This window comes from Aphelocoma coerulescens (assembly GCF_041296385.1).
Source record: "Aphelocoma coerulescens isolate FSJ_1873_10779 chromosome W unlocalized genomic scaffold, UR_Acoe_1.0 ChrW_unloc_scaf_4, whole genome shotgun sequence".
Lineage (NCBI taxonomy): Eukaryota > Metazoa > Chordata > Aves > Passeriformes > Corvidae > Aphelocoma > Aphelocoma coerulescens.
The window spans coordinates 2,315,061-2,337,765 of record NW_027184083.1 but is presented as its reverse complement, the minus strand read 5'-3'; the positions used below and the strand labels follow the sequence as shown (position 1 = coordinate 2,337,765).

At 42.8% G+C, this 22,705-nt stretch overlaps 1 protein-coding gene across 2 annotated transcripts in view; it reads right to left on the bottom strand.

Moving 5' to 3' along the window:
• Positions 1–1,009: 1,009 nt before the first annotated feature.
• LOC138102895 (polycomb group RING finger protein 3-like) overlaps positions 1,010–22,705 on the bottom strand; it is a 176,425-nt gene continuing 154,729 nt past the window's right edge. The window contains exon 9 of one of the 2 annotated variants that reach the window (XM_069000670.1): positions 1,010–1,258. In XM_069000670.1, the coding sequence (XP_068856771.1) occupies positions 1,253–1,258 (6 nt within the window). In that variant the 3' untranslated portion in view covers positions 1,010–1,252. Of the gene's footprint in view, positions 1,259–4,452; positions 6,558–22,705 lie in introns of those variants that run through there. The other variant, XM_069000669.1, reaches the window with a different exon arrangement.

Below are 22,705 nucleotides of genomic sequence, written 5' to 3'. Positions count from 1 at the left end.
ACGGCAAGGCAGGCTGTGTGCCCTCCCGCTGCCTTGACCCCCCTGCCTCTGGCGGCGCGGGGTTCCTGGGGGCTGTGGAATCCTGCGATTGTGCAGGGTGAGCCGGCACAGGCTCTGCCTGTGGAGCAGGGGGGGGTTTCAGAATCCACCATCATTTGCCCCGGAAGCCCAGTCAGTGGGGCCCCCCTCGGACATTCCTCCCTCACTCATCACCGAGATAGGCGAGCCAGCCCTGCTATCACAGTCAAGGTCTGTCAGCAGGAAAAAAAATGAACGCTAGGTTTTGTATAATTCTAACGCTGCTGGGTTCCCAGTCGGGAGCTCCTGTCGGACAGCGCATCCGAGTTCCTGCCATAAGGCAAAGTCCAGGGCACTATCTCTGTCCATGGAAATCCCTTTTAAGGTAGCCCAGTCTAATAATTCCCGAACTGAGTTTTCAGGAATGGAGGTATGCATTATACTAAACACACCTTCCCAGACCTGCACCGCAGCTTCGATTTGTGAGCCGCTGTTCGCCATTTCTCAGTTCTGTCGGACCTCCCGGTCCCGGGGGGGAAGGGGAACAGCGTACCTCTAGAGGAATTCGGTTTGGCTCGCAGCAGCAGGACACGTCAGAGAGTGCAGATCACGTCGGGCAGCACCAAATATTACCGCAGGCCTGGTTCCTACGGTATATCACCGTGTCCGGCAGCCATAGGGAGGAGGAGGAGAGAAGATCCAGCAGGCAGGAATTGTGCAGCAAGATTGATTGATTTAATTATTTTACAAACTCTTTTATAGACTTTTTTCTTCATAGTCTAATTGGACAAAGGACCAGCCACCCCTTGGGGGTGATTGGCTAAAATCCTAAAACATCCATTGTCAAAATATTTTTCTACTATACCATAAACAAGACTTTTCAAGGTTGCAGGTGTCTGGGTTGTTTACATTCCCTGCCACCTCTTCTGTGAGAGAGAAAAGTCTCTCACGGACTTAGAAAATAGCAAGAAAATCCTCGCTAACAGCATTTTTGTACCTACAGGCATGCACCTTCCTTTTTTGCCTTAGCTCCAGAGGAAGATCCCTGCTCAGCCAAGCTGGCCTTCTGCCTCACCTGCTTGACTTCTGACATTCTGGAATTGCCCATACCTTCTTCCTGTTCCCCCAAGAGAAGACATGTTAGCTAACTGATAGGCAATTACAGCCACACATTTGGCACAGACATTTTCCTCATCATATGTCATAAAGCACTCCTTTGGGCCACGCCAACATCTCAACTCTGTAAGATGGGAATAAAGATTTATTATAAAACCATGTACGTCATTCTTGTTCCAGTCACAATGTGTTTGTTTAAGAACATAATGGACTAGTTTACATAATATAGTACCAGGGTGGGGACAGGAAGAGGGGGGAATGGAATGGACCAACTACCACCAGCCTGACAAGGTTTAAGTAGCTTTTTTACTTTTATTAACAAGCACATAATATTATTTGGCAAAACACTGGATACAAGCATGACTATCATAAGATCAAAACATTAAGCAATAATCTCAAAAGACTTATTCAGACCAAAACTAGACACCAATAGTACAAAAATCACACAGAAAACCGTATAAAAAAGTAATCTCTCAAGTGAAACCAAGTAAAAAATATGATCTTATACTCTGATAGTTTCAGTATTTTTATTTTGCCACATATCAAAGATAAAGGCTTAATGAGTGTATTGGTTTATTGTCCTTTAACCTTAATTTAATGTTGTTGCAGAAAATTAAATTACTTGGATAAATTAACTGTATTAAACCAAAGTTTTTTAAGTTAAAATATACAGAAACATCAGTCTGTCCTTCCAAACTTGGGACTCCATTTTGCAGACACACATTTAAGCAATTTTGTCCACATGAATGATTCCACTGCTTTCAGTGGAACTATCTAGGTTAGTAATAAAGTTACCACTGTAAGAATTTGCAGAATTGGCCTTTTAGCTCCTATCTTGCAATCTGATCTCAGCAGATCATGGTGGCTTCAAAAGGTTTCCAAGGAGCCTTGAGGATCCACTCAAGTGGCTCAAGCAACAAGAATAGTTTTAAATTTGTGTATAGGCAGATCAAACTCCATTGTAAAAATATGACTGTTGGCTTCACACAAAAGGAAGGTACCTAGAGAGTCTGTACATGATTACAAATTTTCATGAAATCAGACAATAAAGTATTTTTTACATGCTGATGTTAGGCACCTTAATGCTTTCTCAGCACCTCTCAGAAGTCAATAACTGTCAATTATAGTTAAGTGAAACTTATGCAAATAATCTAGTATGTATGAAATTTTTTCTTGTTATTAACTTTAAGCAGAAAAACTGAATCAATTACCTGAGGAAATACAGAAACTATATTTTTCTGCAAAATTCAACCTTATGTACTAAAAACGTTTCTTAAGTATGGCTGAGAAAATGCATTTATTAAGATTAATGTGTTATTGTACAGACCAGTTGGCTCTTTCCAATTCTACTTAATGGTAAGATTCATGTAACTGAAAAATAGGTTAGCTGTATAGTTCCATTTACCATACAGCGGGGAAAAAATGTGAATCTCCTAAGACTTATTATGCCATTATAACAGCAATGGAGCAAGACAAGCTTTCAAAGACTCATAGTCTATTGAAATTTTGCAGTCCCATATTCTCAGAGGTGACAGTGTTGTGTATATTATTGCACAACCAATAAACAAAAATATTCTCAGGTTAGATGACACACAAAGATACAAAACATAACAATGGCACAAGCCAATTTTGGATAGGCTGCATCTTTTGCATATTATTTCCACAATTGCTATTGATGTTTCTTGCTAGATCGTCCATTTTAAAATATTGCTGATGGGCAGTTCTTGCACTCAAAGATTTTACAAGCCCATAAAATTCAAAACTTCATTCTTTAAAAAACCACAAAACCCCCAATAAACCACAAAATAAAATCCCAAGCAAAACCCCACTGAATGTATATATGAAAATCCCTATGTATGTGGCTTTTAAATGTATAAGTACATACTACATTTACAGTTTAAATATATGCCTTTTAAATGCATGTTTCTGTCCCACTGCACAAAAGATTAAGCAAAGCTCTTTAGCCACACATAGCAAAGCCATACAAAGGAAAGCTATTCAAACCTAATAAAACAGGAAGAAGCTGTAAAAAATTTGTTATGATTTTATATGCCTGCACATAAAGCTGGACTTTTGGAACAAAAAATACTCTAATGATAAAATAAAACAGAATACTTAATGTAATAAATGGTTTTTATAAAAGTAATTTTTCCAAGCTCCCAAATCTTATTTAATTTCATGATATATTTTCTGTGAATTACCTATTTTTAATGAAAACTATATCTAGTGAGACTCTGAGCCTGGGATAATTAATTCTCATTGCTGCTGAGGATAATGCTACAAGATACTTTTTTATTGCAATTATTTACCAGTGTAATTGGCTGTAAAAATTACTTCACAGTAATTCTATCTCCATTAAGATAAAAAAAAATTAATCACAAACTCATCAAGATTCAAGAAATATCTATACTGAGCCAAACATTCAGATTTAAAAGTTAAAAAAAATAGAGGTCAGTATTGTTTTAGTCAATATAAAAATCAACTGTTTCTTAAGCTTCAAAGAAGTAAAATAGAACTTTGACCCCAAGGCTTGCCTCTGACTTGAATTCATTTGTAGTCTAGTCTTTTTATAAAGCTAGAAAGCAAACAAATGATGCAGACACCATCCCATCCCTCCCCATGGAAAATAGTTTTTGTAATGAAGATATCTGTTGTCACATGATCTGAATAATAGGGTTGTGGTTGTGGGGTTTTTTGTTTGCTTTGTTTTTAAAAGCACTGTTGAGGTTTTATCAGGTTAAACATGTTAAACAAGCAGTTACAATTCTGAGCAATCACCAGCTATATGTGTTAACACTGGCTATGGGTGCTGTACCTATATAGCACTGTAACAAATTGAGGTGATTCCAAAGGCAGTTATAAACTTGCAAACATATATTCTTTACTATAGACTGTTAGAGCAAGATTTAGAACTGAATGGAAGACATCTTTCTGAATTAATATGTTTGTAACTGCTAACCCCTTTTAGTCGTAGAGCTGCACAGGGAAACACTAAAATCCCAATAAACTTCAACAGCACTTCATCAACATCTGATCTTCCCATAAGGTTCCACAGTGTACATATACTGAGGTAGACCAATCAAAAATATACTTATTAAACCCTTAGACTGTAGATGAACAATGAATTAGGCATTTACATGGTTTATGGGCTTGAGCTCCATGTCTGTGTCAGGTACATTAGGGGTGCATGAAGGATGGGTGTTTAAAACCATATTTACACTATCTGGAGGCCTCACCAGCCCCTGATTTACACTGGAAAGTATACAATGATAGCTACATAAAGAGCTCCAGAAAGGCCTATTATGTTAACTTACATATACATCCATATCACCTGCATTCACTATTCTGTATAAAACTACGAAAAATAGACTAATTCAATGTCACCTGTCCTCTTCTGTCACTTCTATTAATGCTAAAAGCAGATAAAAGCTTTGTAGGTGAGTCCAGAGACAGTACAGCAAAACCAGAGTAAACTTATAATTCTATCACATTCACATTCTCTAAGCCTTGAAATAAAGAAGTCCTGTCTAACTCAGGTGTTCAAATGTAGTGGTCTCACATAATCATTTGCAGAGAGGGCAGTACTCCACTGGCCTTACTGTGGCTCTCTTTACTGCTCCCATAGTCCAGTAGACTTTTTCTTTCTCTTTGAATTTCTTTCAATTTCTTCACTATTCACTATCTATGGCCATAAATGAAAACAAGGTCCTCATTTCCTCAGACAAACAAGTGAACTTAGAGATTCCCTCTGGCATGAGCAGAACCAGGAAAAGAAGAACTGAAAAGTTCAGTTAAGAAGAGCCTGGGAGATGTGCAGAGCAATGTGGTGCTTGGAAAACTCAAGAAGAGGCAGTAGGATTTAGAATACTTGAATAAGCCTCTTATGAGATCAACCTTCTATTATCAAGCAACATTAAGCAATGCTTTCTTGCAAAATAGGGGAGCACAGCTGGAAGAAGCAGGGTAGTGCTAACAGGCATACTGGTTTTCCTAGCCATTGACATTTTATGAAAGAATAAAGTGTTTGATATAACTGCCATTTTCAGCTGTTAGGAAAACTCAAAGAGTTAAAAATTATTGACAGCCTCCAGCTGCCAATAATACTGCTTATCTTCTTTTCAGTTACCTAAGACCCCATGTCAGACACACTCCCATCCATGCTATATATAATGCTATGCAACATACAGCTTGCAGAAGTCACTTTAAACTACTACAACATTTTACTGAAGCTGATTATTTTAAAAAGCCTTTCAATCAGTGGTCAACACTGCTAAGCAGTACTGAAGGTCTATTCTCTAAGGTGCTTGCATATCTGTGCACAAACACACATACACATGGTAGTTTGCATCTCTCAGGGCTTGACACAAGCAAAATAATCAGTTTAGGCCAGACAGTGCCCCTGTAATCTAATCTGACCTCAATGATAAATAGTAATTGAGCCATAAACAGATACAGTTTCATACAGAATTGGTTTGTAGTTAACTGAAGAATTTTTAGCTAATGAATGGAAACTTGTGCAACATCAACAAAAGGTGCCCAACAGCCATAGTTTTAAAAGCTAATGAAATAGCAAATATTTCCTAAAGTAAAATTTAAATTTTGCAAGCCACAATTCTATGGAATATTTGCTTTAAAACAATTTCACAAGTTCAGTGCTTATGAGTATTTGTTATGATAGGATGTAATTTATGTCATGGCAAAATATTAAGGCATATTTTAAAATATCAAGTGAACTCATTTCAAATCAACATGCAAAGTGGAGATATTAAAACATAATAAAGAACAAGCATTGTGCAAAACTAATGAAGTAATTGGATCTCTAGGCTTTTATGAAGTTTTCAATGCAGCCTAATAAATATTATCAGTCACTGTATAATTAGTTATGTTCAATGCTCTATAGAATGGCTTGATTAAAGCTGACATAATTGGGCATACCACAGAAAACAAGAACACCTCAGAAAAATATACTGAAACAAGTTGTAAAGTTTAAAGAAAAAAAAAGTAAAAGTAGTAATTTGGTGTTAAAAGCAACATTTTAACTTTCTCCCACACCATTTTAAGTTATTTTTGTGCAACTACAAATAGATGAATCAGGCTGAGCTCCATGGAACTCTGCAGTGTTTTCACTATCTGTAAACTCAGTGCTTGTAGAATCCTGTTGAGTTTACATTTATTTCATTTGTACAAAAAAATAATTTTTTTTTGTCCAAAGATCCATGCAGAACATCCCTAGAAATATTCAGTGCTGTAGAAGCACTACAGTGTTCCAAAATTATTCTGCTGGTTTGTCACATGAGAGTTAAGTGCTGCACTAAGGTGTCAGATGATAGTCTCTGCAAAAAACCCCAAATGTCTAGAAGGACAATAAAGTTCTCCTACAGCAAGTCCATTTTGGGTCTGTAATGTAGCAGTAGAGGTGCTTTCTGCAAGACAGAATCATCAGACAGGTTAAGGGGCAAAACCAAAAGGAGTTAATATACTTTATAAATAAAACTTATCTGTTTCCTAAATTAAAGTTTAGAGAGACTATCAGAGTAGCTATATTTCAAAATTTTACCAAGATACCTGACCTACAGAGCTCCTCCCAAAAGAATCATTCAACTTTTGTCTCAGTAATTATTCATCCTAAGAGTAGCTACCTAACACTAGGTCTGGCCATCTAGAATAGAACTTGTTCCCAGCAGGAGCCAATCAGAGACCCTTGGGGAAGGGCATAAGAACAGGGCAAGTAAATAGTAATAGTCTCCAGAATGCTTCCCAATCTCAAACAATTCAGGAATTTCCTAAGATAGATGTAGAGCTCTATATTAATACTCCTTACCCAATAATTCTTCTGTGAATTTACCCATTGCTTTTTTAAAGCTATGTAAAACTTTTAACATCTACATCCTGCAGTGCACAGTTCTACAGATCAGGTTTATACAACATAAAGAATGGTCATAAAAGCCTCTTCTGCATGAGTTTGTATGAATTGGCTCTTTAAGTACTTATGTGTGTGGATGGAGCAATAGTTACCTGAAAAGAGCAGGCCAAAGAGAGGAAAAGTTTATGCTGAGAATCACTAAATGATTGAGGTTGGAAGGCACTTCTGGAGGTCATCTGGTCCAACCATCTCAAGCATGGTCACCTTAAGTCAGTTGCCCTGGGCTATGTTCAGATGGCTTTTGAATATTTCCAACGAGAGACAATCCCTTCCAGTACTCAGTCACCCTCCCAGGAAAGAAGTGTTTCTTGACATTCAGACAGAACCTCCTGTGTTTCAGCTTGTGCCCATTGACTCTTGTCCTGTCACTGGGCACCACTAAAAAGAGCATGGCTTGGTTCTCTTTACACCTTCCCTTCAGGTATTGATATACATTGATGAGCTCCCCCCCAAGCCTTCTCTTCTCTAGGCTAAACAGTCCTAGCCATCTCAGCTTTTCCTCATAGGAGAGATACTCTAGTCCCTTAATCATCTTCGTGGCTCTTTGTTGGACTCTCTCCAGTATATCCATGTCTCTATTGTACTGAGGAAGCTGGAAGTGGACACAGGACTCCAGCTGTGGCCTCACCAATGCTAAGTAGATGGGAAGGATCACCTCCCTCAATCTGCTGGCAATAGTTTGCATGATGCAGCCCAGGACACTATTAGCCTTTTTTGCAGCAAGGGCACATTGCTGGCTCCTGTTCAACCTGGTGTCCACCAGTGTGGGAGACAGAGGAGTAGAAACTCCTGCAATTAAAGGAGGCTTTGATTTACAACCCTGGAAGAGACTAGGTCTGGCTTAATTGACAGAGATTTGTGGACTTTAAGCAAAAGGATTACAAACTTGTGTTCCTATCATTATAAGTAAAATTGTACACTGGGTGTTTTGGTGAAGGGTTTTAAAATATAATAGTGTGATTTTATATAGTTTAAGTTAAGAATGTAGATGGTATAAGAGAGACATCTGTGTGTACGTGACATGAGAAGTTATTGGTCAAGACATAGCTGCACTGCAGTGAGAAGTGCCACAGGTGATAGGTCATTAATCTAAAACAAAGTGTTGTTTTAAGTATCTATTGGATTAGAAAGTTATAAATTACGATGTAACCCTAAATCTTGTGACTAGTCGCCATTACTCAGAGGTGTTGTAAAATCTCACGCCTTGGCTGATGCGTTTGTTATTTTAAACAATAAATTCGTGTAATTGCATAGTCCCATCCCTGAAAGTTATTTTCCTCTGACACGTGAAAGCGCGAGAAACGGACACACCAGGATCAGAGGTTCTTTTCTGACAAGCAGCTTTGAAGCTAGGCGGCCCCCAATGTATCAGTGCATGGGGTTGTTCTTCCCCAGGTGCAGGACTTGGCATTTCCCCTTGAAGAACTTCATGAAGAAAACATGTGCAATTCTCCCAGGGACCAATAAACAAGGGCACCATGTCCTCCTACTCCAGCCTTAGCAAGAAGCCCCAGGCACTCCCTGCAGCCAAAGGCCTGAAGAGATACATCTTCCTCTGGAGCTCAGTCTGAATCAAGACATCTGATATTCCAGGGATAGTTGCTCTAGTTAGCGCTGAGGACCATGCCCCAAAGTACATCATTACTATTACTGAAAACACATAAACTACCCTCAGCAGAGTTTCTAGACAACTTCTGCGTACTCCACCATAACAAAAGTTATGCCTGCTCAGTACCTCTATTAGTGCTAGGTTCAGCAGTTATATAAGCCCCTCCCTAGCACCTGCTGAAAGTGTTATTGACCATTCCTAATGTCATACATGAAATCCCTATTTGTGCTTGGTCTTTGCATATTAAGTGCCTTAATTAATTTGAGCTTAATATTTTTAAATTGAATGTTAAAATCAACCCATCAGCCCAGGTACACTAATCAAGTTTTTATGGTCTTCCTGTGTTTACTGTATACTTTTACAAGTGTTTTAAGATGTGTTGGATGTATTTTTTTGTTTTACTTGTATCTTGGTTTCAAGGCAGATTTTAAAAACCCCAGTTGCAACAAACAGCCCAGCCCCCGTAAGTACCTGACCCTTATCTCAACTAATATCACCCCTCTGACCAGGAGGAGCCATTGGTGGACGGAGATGGTCTGTCAGAGGGAGAGCACCAATCACCTTGAACCAAAGGGGTGGGCTGTGGGCGGACTGTGGGCGGAGCAAAAGCTATAAAAGGGAGAAAAGCAGACACGCCTTCCTCAGTCTCCCTTCCTCTCCAGCTTGCTAAGGCAGTGCTGGAGAAACCTACCCCTTTCTAAGGGCTTTTAGAAATAGATTTCTTTTTGACCAGCCTAGACTGCAAGTTTTTTGTTTTTTTTTTTTTTTCTCTACCTGAGGTTCAGAGCTGCCTTAAGCCAAAAGCTCCTGAATCCCTGCGCTCCTGGGGCATACCTCTTGAGCCACTAGGATCCCAAATTTTTATATTTTGTTAGTTTTTGCAATTTTTCAATTTTTCTGTTTTAATAAATTGTTTTAATTTCTACAAAGAGTTGTCTCATTCTTCACACCTAATTAGGAGTCAGCTGGAACAAGGCTCAAAACAGCCTTTGATGAAGAACAATTGACAGTACTCAGCTGCTGCTAGAGCTTGCTAGAATCACACTCTCCTTTCCCAGCAACAACAAGCACCCTGAAGTTCCTCAAGGGGTTCCTAGGAGTGCCCTAATGATCTCAAAAGTTGTTCCCAGAAACCACTGTACAAACTGCTGCATCTGTTGGATGCTTCTGTTAGTTGCACTAATCCAGAAGATGGAGAATGTTTAATGAACAAATGTGGGGTTTCTCAAACATTGCCAGGACATATCTATCATGTTCTGACCACCCTTTCCTGATGGGATACAAGTAGTTCCAGTTTCCATGGTAGAAATAAGGATGAATAATATTCCTTGAATAGTGGATGAATTATGAGAATAAACTGCTCAAATGCACCCCTGCTATTCTCAAAAACTGTCCATACAGCAAAATGCAGGAGAACCTACCTGGAATCAATGGATAGAAATAACAGTGTGTTAAGAAGTATCAGGGACTAGGTTTCAGAGAAAAGGGAAAATATTCTTTCGTGGATCAAGAAAAAAACAGGGACTTACAGTAACTATGAAGATGGACAGAGAAGAGATTGCAGAGAAATAAGGGTAAGAGAAATGTGCAGGAAATGGTGACAATAATGTTTGTAAATCAGAAGAAATGGACCAAATCTGTATAAGGCTGTGGAAAGTGTTAAATGATTCAGGAAAAAAATACGGCAAAATGGATTAGGAAAAAAACCATGGGATAAGCTAAAAAGAGTGATATAACAGCTGAAAAGGAGCAATAGCAGCAGTATACCTCAGTGCTCAAGCTTCACTGCCCTACCCCAAATTGATGAGAACCAACAATAGAGCAGTCTGCTTTGGGTCCAGGATTACCCATATGAATGGTACCTGTGTGCTGAATACAGTAGAATGCTGGGGGGAGGAACAACCTCAATATTTTTTATGAAGTAGAAAAAAATACAGTGTTTTCCTGGACACAGGAGCATGAATCACTTTGTCTAAAACTTGTCTTAAAGAATTTATTTAACAAGAAAATATGAAGGCAGTCTCTATCAACAGAAAGGAAGGTAAAGGCCTTAAATATTATATTATGAATCTAATAACAGGGCAGTGAGCTGCTGATATCAAGTATGAGGTTGCAAATAATAGCAAAGAACCTCTTATTTTAAGAATTGACTGGATAATGGAATGTGGAATCTTAATTTTTATAGTGATATTTTGTAGAAATATGAAAGAATAACGGAAGCAGGGAAAGGCTGGTATAAAGATTCAAGAGAAGGTGTACAAACTATAACTGAAATAGATAAAGAATTCTGGAAACAACAGGTCCCAGGATAATGGCAGAAAAAAGTCCTACAGTGTGGAAAAAAAAAAATTACCAAGTTGAAACAATGGGACCCTCAGTTTGCCTCCCTTATACAATATCCATATCCTAAAAAAGCTAGGCTAGCTCTGGAAAAAATCATTAAGGAATGTTTAGAACAAGGTGTTTTGTGAGAAATTATAAACACATATGTCAGGGTGCAGTGAGGGACATTTTCTCCCTGAGGGATGAGGAGCCAAATGAGATAACGAGGCCAGCAGGGCAGGAGCCTTGCTGGCCAGAGACCTCACAGTACCTGAGCAAGGTGAGCAGTATAGACCCAGGGACGGTAAACAGGTTCAACTAAGAGACCAGTAAGTTCATGGGGATGAGGCAAGTCCAAGATCAAGACAGGAAGTCAATCTGCATGACTGATGAGAGTAACCAGACAGTGATCACTGAGTAGGTCCATAGTGATGAGGCAAGACCAAGGTCAGACTAGGAAATCAGGTTGCAGGTCAAGGTCCAGGTCCATGGCAAAGCACAGCTGTGACTGAGCTGGAGTCTGGTACTCCTATGGCATAGCTCAGGTAGGGACTGAAGGCCCAAGACTGAGCTGAACTGGGGCTCCCAAGCAGAGAATGTGGAGGCCCTGAGTAAGACTGGTCAGGACCATTAAAACCTCTTAGTGCCCTCAAGGGCCTGACAATATAATTCTCCATTATGGCCTGTTAAAAAGGCTGATAAAAGTCCTGAAGAGTGATGGTAGACTACTGTCAGATAAATAAGTTCATCCTGAGACTGGCTGCTATTGTGGCATACATATCTGATATTATTGCTAATTTACAAGAAAATCAAGTGGTTTTCAGTTATAGATCTGTTTCATTGCCATCTGACTTACTGAAGAATCAGTTTGGAGATTTGATTTCACATTTAGAAACAAATGATATACCTTTATTTAGGCACTGCAGGGGTTTTAAAAAGAATAAACATTATGCAGATAAAATTCTAGTGATTGGAGCTACAGAAGTGTAAGAGACAAGTATCTGAGTTTTAAGATTAACAGACTAAACAGGATTTAAAGTAAATTTGAATAAGGCCCAATTAAGGCAACACCAGGTAAACTACTAAGGTATTATAATTGGGGAAAAAGAAAACTTTGCTGGTATCAGGAGACCATTTGTGGCATGATGTTTCCCCCTACCCTACGCTTATCTGTTCTATCAGCTGGTTCGATAGTTTCGGGCATTTTCCCCCTCACATGAATTGATGAGATAACCCAGGCCAGCTTGTCTGACTAGTGAGTTGTCTCTGGCTAGTGAGTTATCTCTCTCTGGCGCCAGAGGTGGAACTCCCAGTTGACAATAAACAGTTTGCCTTGAGAACAGGATGTAGAGAGATAAGCTGCTAGAATTTATGACTGACAGACGCTTCACTTTACAAACTATAAAAGCTGCACAAACTTTCATGAAGTCAGAAGTTTCCTATACACACCCTGGAAACGTGTAGGACTTCTTTCTGAAGTTTGGATGCGTCTTTGTGGTTACTTTTCCGGAAAGTGAGTGAAAGAATTCTATGTGTACTCCATCAATTCAGTGCTAAGTCACATTGACTCCTAATCTATACTATTTCTTCGCTAGCTGTAATATAGGTACCTTTTATTGTGCACTGTATTTTTATCTACTAGTAGTTATTTTTGTTTTATCCTGTGTAGTAAGTCTGTTTAAAGTCTTATGTGTGTTAATCTTGTGTCTATTCAATAAATAATTCATTTAATAATAGACCTAATCTGCCATTCTTAAGAACTTGCAAACAAGAGCCATTTGGGATGCAGGCCACCTCAAGCAGAGTTACTGACAAAAATCTGAGTCAAAGGCAGGACTTGTCTAAGCTCTCATCTCCATTTGTAACACCATTATGGAAATTAATGAGAAAGAATCAGGAATGGAACTGGATCAAGGAACTTGATGTTTTAACTAAACTGAAAGAAGTTGCTTTTAAAAGCTCTGATTGATTCCATGGGAGCAGTACCATTACAAAATTAAAAAGCATATCCTCTTCAGAGGGCTGAACAGAAATTATCTGGCTGTAAAAAAGACTGTTTAGCAGCAGTCTGGGCTATAACAGTCTTAGAAGCTTTCACCCTTGACAGTCCAGATGTAATCCAATTGTATTAGGTGTCTGTGGCAAGGTTTTTGTAGTGAGGAGGCTTCAGGGGTGGCCTCTGTGAGAAGAGACTAGGAGCTGCCTTTTAGCAGGCACAGCCAATTTCATTCGTGTCAAAAATGGACCCACTGCTGACCAAAGCTGAGCCAATCAGCAAAGCTGGTAGTGCCTGTGTGAAAACATATTTAAGAAAGGACAAAAATGCCAGACAGGCAGAGGAGAGGGGGGAAAAAGTGAGAAACAGTAGCGCAAACACCAAGGTCAGAGAAGAAAAAGGAAAGGGAAGAAGTGATCCAGGAGCTGAAGCAGAGATTCCCCTCCACCCTGTGAAAGAAACCACGCTGGAGCAGGTATTCCCCAGAGCAGATGTTCATACTGCAGCCCGTGGAGGACCCCACACTGAAGCAGTTGGATATTTCTCGAAGGAATTGCAGACTGTGGAAGAAACATGCTGGAATAGATTTTTCTGACAGGACTGTAGTCTGTGGAAGAGTCCATACAGGAGGAGATTTTTTCCTGATGGACTGCAGCCTGTGGAGACAAACCGATCTGGAGCAGGGAAAAAGTGTGAGGAGGATGGACTGGCAGAGAGAAACTGTCATATACTGACTGTAACCCCTCCATACCTCTTGTGCTGCTCAGGGGGGTAGAAGAGTTGGGAATGAAGGAGTGAAATTAAGCCTGGGGCAAGGTGGGAGGGGGGAGGTGTGTCTTGGTTTGAAAGACAGGTGTCTGCTAAGGAAGGCAGGAGCCTCCCTTGGAATGGCAGATGCAACCTCGCTTCCCTCCGAGTTATTATAATTTTGAAATCAAGGGGGCTTTCAGGCAAAGATGTGGGAAATAGGAATAACAGTTCTTTACTATTATATATCTATATGTGTATAACAAGTCAAACAAACAACAATAACTATGGCAGTAACAGCAAAGCAATCACAAACCCAGTGCCAGCCTTCTCGGCTGTCAGGCCCTTTCCCCTCGAGTGCAGTTCCGGTCACAGCCAGCAGGGGCACTGGCGGCTCCCGGTGAGCAGGGCAGGTGCGATGGTTCCCCCACGGCTGCAGAGGGCGCTCCGGAGCGAGTTTGGGGAGCACGTGGCACTGGTGCCCTGGGATCCCGGGGAGGGATGGAAGAAAGGTTTCACAAACCCCTGGGCAGCCGATCCCGGTGTCTGGCCGGACCCTCAGGAACAGCAGGCTGGAACAGCAGGGACGAGCACAAATCCCGGGTGGCAGACGAGATGTATCAAAATTCCGGAGCTGCGGTGGAAAACCCCCGGAGATCTCGGCAGGCAGGGCAAGTGGGGCTACAGAGTAGTGAAGGCTCAAAGCAACAGCGGGGGCAGGGAGGCCGCAGCCCAACTCCCAGTGGGGCAGGGAAAGGTGGGCTTGGGAATTCCGGGGTCTCTCTGGTAGAAGGAAGAAAGCCGAAGAAGCAGCCTCTCTCTCGTCCAAATGCCGGGCTGCCCACAAAACTAGGTGAAAGAGATGCACCCCTCCCCCTATGGCCAGGTCCTTTGTTTTTCTTAAGTACCCAGCAATTTGTCCCCCTGGCAACATGTACGGGGAAAATTCCTTTAAGAGAAAAAGAAAACAGGAGGAGAACTAAAACCCCAACAAGGTTTTGTTTTAATTTTTTTGTTTGTTTTTGTTTCTCACTATCCAAATCTATTTTAATTGGTTACAAATGAAATTAAATGATATTAAATTAATTTTCCCCAATTTGAGCCTGCTTTGCCCATGATGGTAATTGGTATGTGAAATCTCTGTCTTTACTTTTTCCTATTTTCTTCCCCTGTCCTGTTGAGGAAGGGGGCTGAGTGAGCAGATGGATGGGTATCTGACTGTTGGCCAAGGTTAACCCACCACACTAATTTATCAAGTTAATATTAATGAACTGGGGATGGTGGTGGGGATGGAGCACTGTATGACTGTTACTACAACCAGATATGAACAAGGGGTAGATTCTAGTTATGAACAAAGAGCAATTGCTCAGTGTCATAGGTTAGCAAGCTGAGTCTCAGAAGTGATGTTCTTCTTACAGCTTCCTCTATGATCTGATAGAGCCTATCAGATGGCCAGTTTGAATATGGACAATTCTCTAAGCCACTTAAAGTTGTGACCGCCTCTGTGATCCACGCTTAAGAATAGACAACCCCCCCCCAGCTCTCTCTCTCTTGTTTCCGGTGCTGGGACAGGTGGCTGCCGGGCCCGTGCAGGGGACCAGCAGGCCCGGCCAGGCCCTGTTTGGGCCAGGCCGGGCCGAACCATGGCCATCCTGGAGCCAACGGGCCTGTTCCAGTCGTGGAACCCCCCACAGCCCTGCTGTGGGCAGCCAGAGCAGCTTGGCTCTCCCCCCTCTCCACTGCAATAAGCCACATTCCAGCTGCAAGGCCATGGTGAGATTAACCCTTTTATTGCTGTGAAGAGCTGAAAACCTGAGGGAAGAGAAAGAGGAGATGCTTAAAGCTGAAATTCTGTTGTGAAGCTATGATATATCAGAGTATCCCATTGTAATTTCATGAAGATATGGGGGGTGGAGTGTTCAACTCGTAAGCAAAAGCACCTGCGCTGAGATAGGCAGATGCTGACGCAGCTGTAATTTCATGAGAAGTTTGGACAGGGAGAGATGGAAGCGATGAGGACTTTGGCTCCAAATGGGAAAGGAGAAAACCTCAGTTCCTAGAGATGATCCCAGAGATAGTCTTAAAGATGAAGATGAGGAAGACCCTTTGCTCCCAGGGAAGGAGAAGGGCCTCTGTTCTTAGAGATGAAATGCTCTCAGAGATGAGTGAAGAGAACTTTTGTTTCTGAATGGCTCAACCTTAAAATTGTACCCCAAAAACCTTCAAGAGTGGACCCTCGAAAGCAGTTGCAGGAAAAGCTGCAAGTCGGGGAAAGGGACTCACATTGGGAGCAGAGAGACTTCTTCCTAAATGGACTGAACAATATTTGGAAGTGGGCAGCTGTTTCGTTGTGATACTGTTTTCATAGCACTAGCAAGAAGAAACTTCTCTTTCTAAATGGACTGAACAAGGTTATTATGGAAGTGGTAAACAGACTGAACAGGTCTGCTGCCTCCCTGGGGCCTGGGTACAGGATATTACCGGGGACTCCCTGGGCTGATTCAGCCCTCTGATTGTTACCCATTGTTGATACTCCAGACTGGCAGTGATGAGATTGAAAAGAAGAGCACCAGGGCAATTAAAAGGAACTTCAGGGCTCTGGTTCTACTGGTTGATGGGGCAGGAGCACAGGTGGTGTTCTGCTCTGTCCCTTCAGTGGCAGCGATGATGCCTTAATAGGCATGGAGAAAGGAACAGGAGAACCCGCATTATCAACAAGTGGCTTAACGGCTGGTGCCATGGGCAGAATTTTGGGTTCTTCGATCATGGGGCAACTTTTATGGCATCTGGCAGGCTGAAGCCAGATGGGCTCCATCTGTCTAACAAGGGCAGAAGGATTCTAGCCCATGAATTGGCAGGACTCGTTGAGAGGGCGTTAAACCAGGTGTCCTGGGTTGAGGTGTATTCTATTACCATCCTCATGAGCTGTGGAAATCAGGTGGGGCAGTGTTTCCTTGCCTCCTCCCCCCAGACTATCTTGCTGTTAATGGCCCATCATTGTCCTGCTGCATGACTCAGAGATAACTCCCTCCGGAAAATCTTCTGTTAATGAGCCTAATCAACACTTGGCCTCATGACTCATTACCCTATTGGGAGATGCTCCACCTAGAGGGAGGAACCAAGCATCCCATCGTGGATAAAATCTGGGACTCTGAAACATAGAAACTCCTGGGTTGAGATAAAGACAGTTTAATAGGAAAAGCAAAAGTCGCATACACAAGCAAAGGAAAAAAAGGAATCAATTCACTGCTTTCCATGGGCAGGAAGGTGTTCAGCCATCTCCAGAAGAGCAGCTCCCCATCACGCATAATGGTGCAACCCCAGCCCCCTTGCCAGCATGGCAGTATGAAAAACAGAAAAGGCCTTGGCCCTGTGTAAGCCCTACTCACCAATGACAAAAACATCACTATATTGTCAACTCTGTGTTCAGCACAAATCCAAAACACAGCCCAATACCAGCCACAGTGAAAAAAATTAACTCTACCCCAACCAAAACCAGCACACTCCTCTATCACTTGGACAAGGAAGTCATCATCATTAGAGAGGCTCCCGACGTCATGGAAATTGAGACTAATGATGATAAAGTCAAGTGCCTATGTGTAAGAATCAGGGGGAAGGCCAACAAGGCTGACATCCTGGTGGGAGTCTGTTATCAACCACCCAGCCAGGATGAAGAGGTGGATCACTTATTCTAAAAGCAGCTGGAGGATGCTTCAAGATCACCAGCCCTTGTTCTTGTAGGTGACTATAACCTGCCAGACATCTCCTGAGAACTCAACACAACAGAGAAGAGACAGTCTAGGAGGTTCTTAGAGTGTATGGAAGTCAAATTCTTGTCACAGCTGGTGAGCAAGCCTACCAGGGGAAGGACTACGCTAGACCTGCTGTTTGCAAACAGAGTTGGGCTGGTGGGAGATGTGGTGGTTGGAGGCCATCCGTGGCATAGTGATCGTGAAATTATAGAGTTCCTGACATTTGGTGAAATGAGGAGGGGCATCAATAAAACTTCTACACTGGACTTCCGGAGGGCAGACTTTGGCCTATTCAAGAGACTTATTCAGAGAGTTCCTTGGGAAGCAGCCCTTAAAAACAAGAGAATCCAGGAAAGGTTGAATGTGCTTCAAAACAGAGATCTTGAGGGCACAGGAACAGGCTGTCCCTGTGTGCCAAAAGATGAGTCGACGAGGAAAACAACCGGCCTGGATGGACAAGGAGCTTTTGAAGGAACTAAGGAAAAAAAAGAGGGTGCATCACCTTTGGAAGGAGGGTCAGGTATCTCAGGAAATGCTTAAGGGGGTTGCTAGGTCATGTAGGAAAAAAATTAGAGGGGCAAAAGCTCAGTTAGAACACAATCTGTCCACTTCTGTAAAGGACAATAAAAAATATTTTTATAAATACATTAATGGCAAAAGGAAGGGCAAGGACAACCTCCATTCTTGATTAGATGCGGGAGGAAATTTAGTAACTAAAGATGAGGAAAAGACAGAGGTACTAAACACCTTCTTTGCCTCAGTTTTCAACAGAAAGACAGATTGTCCTCAGGACAACTGTCCTCCTGGGCTGGTAGATAGTGTCAGGGAGCAGAATAGCTCCCCTGTTATCCAGGAGGAAGCAGTCAGAGACCTGCTGAGCCACTTAGATGCTCACAAATCTATGGGACCAGATGGGATTCATCCTAGGGTGATGAGGGAGCTGGCAGATGAGCTTGCAAAGCCACTCTCCATCATTTACCATCAGTCCTGGCTCACTGGAGGGTTCCAGATGACTGGAAGCTGGCCAATGTGACGCCCATCCACAGGAAGGGCCAGAAGGAGGATCCGGGTAACTACAGGTCTGTCAGCCTGACCTCAGTGCCCAGCAAGATTATGGAACAGATCATCTTGAGTGGCATCACACAGCACCTACAGGATGGCTGAGGGATAAGACCCAGACAACACGGGTTTATGAGGGGCAGGTCATGTTCGGCCAATCTGATCTCCTTTAATGACCAGGTGACCCACCTGGTGGATGCAGGAAGAGCTGTGGATGTTGTCTACCTGGACTTCAGCAAGGCCTTTGACACTGTCTCCCACAGCAGCCTCGTGGAAAAGCTGGCAGCCCACGGCTTGGACAGGAGCACTCTTTTCTGGGTTAAGAACTGGCTGGATGGGTGGGCCCAGAGAGTTGTGGTGAACAGTGCTGCATCCAATTGGTGGCCAGTCACTACTGGTGTCCCTCAGGGATGTGTGCTGGGGCCAGTTTTGTTTAATATCTTCATTGATGATCTGGATGAGGGGGTTGAGTCCACCATCATCAAATTTGCAGATGACACTAAGCTGGGAGTGTGTGTCAATCTGTTGGAGGGTAGGAGGGCTCTGCAGAGGGACCTGGACAGGCTGGATAGGTGGGCCAAGTCCAACAACATGAGATTTAACAAGTCCAAGTGCTGAGTCCTGCACTTTGGTCACAACAATCCTCTGCAGCGCTACAGGCTGGGGACAGTGTGGCTGGACAGTGGCCAGGCAGAAAGGGACCTGGGGGCACTGATGGACAGCAGGCTGGACATGAGCCGGCAGTGTGCCCAGGTGGCCAAGAAGGCCAATGGCATCCTGGCCTGCATCAGGAATAGTGTAGCCAGCAGGACCAGAGAAATGATTGTTCTCCTGTACTCAGCACCGGTGAGGCCTCACCTTGAGTGCTGTGTCCCGTTCTGGGCCCCTCAATTTTAGGAAGGACGTTGAGATGCTGGAGCATGTCCAGAGAAGGGCAACAAGGCTGGTGCAGGGATTGGAACACAAGTCCTATGAGGACCGGCTGAAGGAGCTGGGGTTGTTTAGCCTGGAAAAAAGGAGGCTCAGGGGAGACCTTATCACTCTCTACAACTCCCTGAAAGGTGGTTGTAGTCAGGTGGGGGTCAGTCTCTTCTCCCAGGCAACCAGCAACAGAACAAGAGGACACAGTCTTAAGCTGCCCCAGAGGAAGTTTAGCTTAAATGTCAGAAAAATATTCTTCACTGAAAGAGTGATTGGGCACTGGAATGGGCTGCCCAGGGAGGTGGTGGAGTCACCATCCCTGGATGTGTTTTAAAAAAGACTGGATGTGGCACTCAGTGCCATGGTTTACTTGATGAGGAGGTGTTCGGTTAGGTTATAGGTTGATCTTTATGATCTCAGAGGTCTTTTCCAACCTAGTTCTTTCTGTGATTCTGTGATTCCTAGCTGTTATTTGTGCACAGGTTCCCCATTCCTGTAGGAAGCAGCTTGCCCTAACAACTCCCTAACATATAAATGGATTAATTTTTCCCACACCTCTCCCTACAGGGGCAAATAACTGAGTAATCAATTAAGGTTATGTCTCCCATAAAAGCCTCACAGGCAAACTAATGAGGTAGGGATGAGCTAAGTGTGAAGAAAAATGAGTAAACTGCCAGACTCAAAGGGTTGTTATCAGCAGCATGAAATCCAGATGGAGGCCAGTAATGAATGGTGAATCCCAGGGGTTCATATTGTTGTTCTTACTTCAGCTGCAGGAAGCATCATACTTAGAGACTGATCATACTGGGAGACTTCAATCACTCAGACATCTGCTGGAAAAGCAGTTCAGCAAGCTGTAAGCAGTCTAGTTGACTCTTGGTGTGTGTCAAGTATAATTCCTTAATCCAGATGATAGACAGCCTGACCAGAGGAGAAGTGTTACTGTACCCGTTGCTCACCAAGAGATTAACTAATTAGAGAGGCCAAGCATGGTGGCAGCCTGGGCTGCAGGGATCGTGCCATGGGTAGAATTCATAATCTTGAGGGATAAGGGCCAGATGAAGAGTAGAGTTAAGACCCTGAATTTTAGGGGAGCAAACTTTCAGTTGCTTAGGGAATTAGTGGATGTGGCCTCCTGGGAAACTGCCCTCATGGACAAAGGAGCCTAACAGAGCTGACAGCTTTCTTAGAGTTTTCTTAGAGCACAAAAACTGTCGATTCCCATGTGTAGGAAATCAGGCAAGGATGACAAAACACCAGCATGTCTGAATAAGGACCTCCTGGTCAGACCAAAGTGTAAGAAGGAAATCCATAGGCAGTGGAACCAGGGACATGTATCCTGGAAAGAAAATAGGGATGCTGCCCAGATGTGTAGGCATGGGACCAGGAAAGCTAAGGTGCAGTTGAATCTGCATTTTGGAAAGGTATGTGAAGAATAATAAGAAGGGCTTTTACAGGTAAGTTGGCCAGAAACAGCAGATTAAAGAAAATGTACCTCTGAAAATAAATAAGACAGGAGAACTGGTGAGAACCATCATGGAGAAGGCTGATGTACTCAATAATTTTTTTGCCTCAGTTTTCAATAGTAATCTCTCTTCCGACATCTCTCAAGTCCCAGCACCTCAAGGCAGGGACTGGGGGAATGAAGTTCCTCCCTTCTTAGGAGAAAATCAGGTTCAAGACCACCTGAGAAACCTGAACATACATGAGTCCATGGGACCCAATGAGATGAGTGCCAGGGTCCTGCGGGAATTGGCTGATGTAATCACTAAGTCACTCTCCATCATATTTGAAAAGTCAGAGCAGTGAGATAAAGTCCTCAGTGACTGTAAAAAGTGACTAGGAAAAAGGGCTTGAAAAATCTAGTGGCCTTATATGAGGGAGTGACTGCACAAGTGGACAAGGAAAGAGCCACGGATGTCATCTAACTGGATTTCTATAAGGCCTTTGATACAGTCACCCACAACATTCATGCCTCTAAAGTGGAGAGATATGGGTTTGATAAACGGACTGTCAGATGGATAAGGAATTGACTAAATGGCATTGTCCAAAGAGTTTCTGTCAATGGAAAAATTCCAAGTGAAAACCCTCAAGGGTCTGTACTGGGACCTATACTATTTAATATCATCATCAATTACATAGTGGGATTGAGTGCACCCTCAGCAAGTTTACAGGCTACACCAAGCTGTTTTGTGCAGTTGATTCACTAGAGGGAAGGGATGCCATCTAGAGGGACCTTGACAGGCTTGAGGAATGGGCCCATGTGACCCTCATGAAGTTCAACAAGGCCAAGTGCAGGGCCCTGCATCTGGGTTGGGGCAATCAATCACCAATATCAATACAAAATGGGTCACAAGAACCCCATGCTACACTACAGGCTTGAGGAAGAGAGGCTGAAAAGCTGCCTGGCGGGAAAGGACCTGGGGGTACTGGTCGACAGCCGGCTGAACATGACCCAGCAGTGTGCCCAGGTGGCCAAGAAGGCAAATGGCATCCTGGCCTGTATCAGCAATAATGTGGTCAGTAGGACATGGGGAGTGATTGTCCCCCTGTGCTCAGCACTGGTGAGGCTGCACCCAAAACATTGTGTTTAGGTTTTGGCCCCTCACTACAGGAAAGACATTGACATGATGGAGCATGTCCAGAGAAGGGCAACACAGCTGGTGAAGGGTCTGGAATACAAGTTTTATGAGGAGTGACTGAGGGAACAGGGATTGTTTAGTCTGGAGAAAGGGAGACTCGGGGAGGACCTTATCACTCTCTACAACTACCTGAAAGGAGGTTGTTGTGAGGTGGGTGCTGGTTTCTTCTCCCAGGTAACAAGTGACAGGAGGAGAGGAAATGGCCTCAAGTTGCACCAGGGGAGGTTTAGATTAGATATTTAGAAAAATTTCTTCACTGAAAGTGTTGCCAAGCAATGGAACAAGCTGCCCAGGGAAGTGGTTGAGTCACCATTCCTGGAAGTGTTCAAAAAACGTGTGGATATGGCACTTGAGGACATTGTTTAGTGGGGAAAATGGTGGTGGTGCTAAGGTGACAGTTGGACTTGATGATCTTGGAGGTCTTTTTCAACCTTAATGATTCTATGATTCTAAAATGGGGGCCAAATGGATTGAGACAAGCTCTGCGGAGGACTTGGAGGTACTGGTGAACAAAGAATTGGACATCAGCCAGCAATACACACTTTCAGCCCAGAAAGCCAATCATATCCTGGCCTGAATCAAAAGAAGGATTATTGAGGG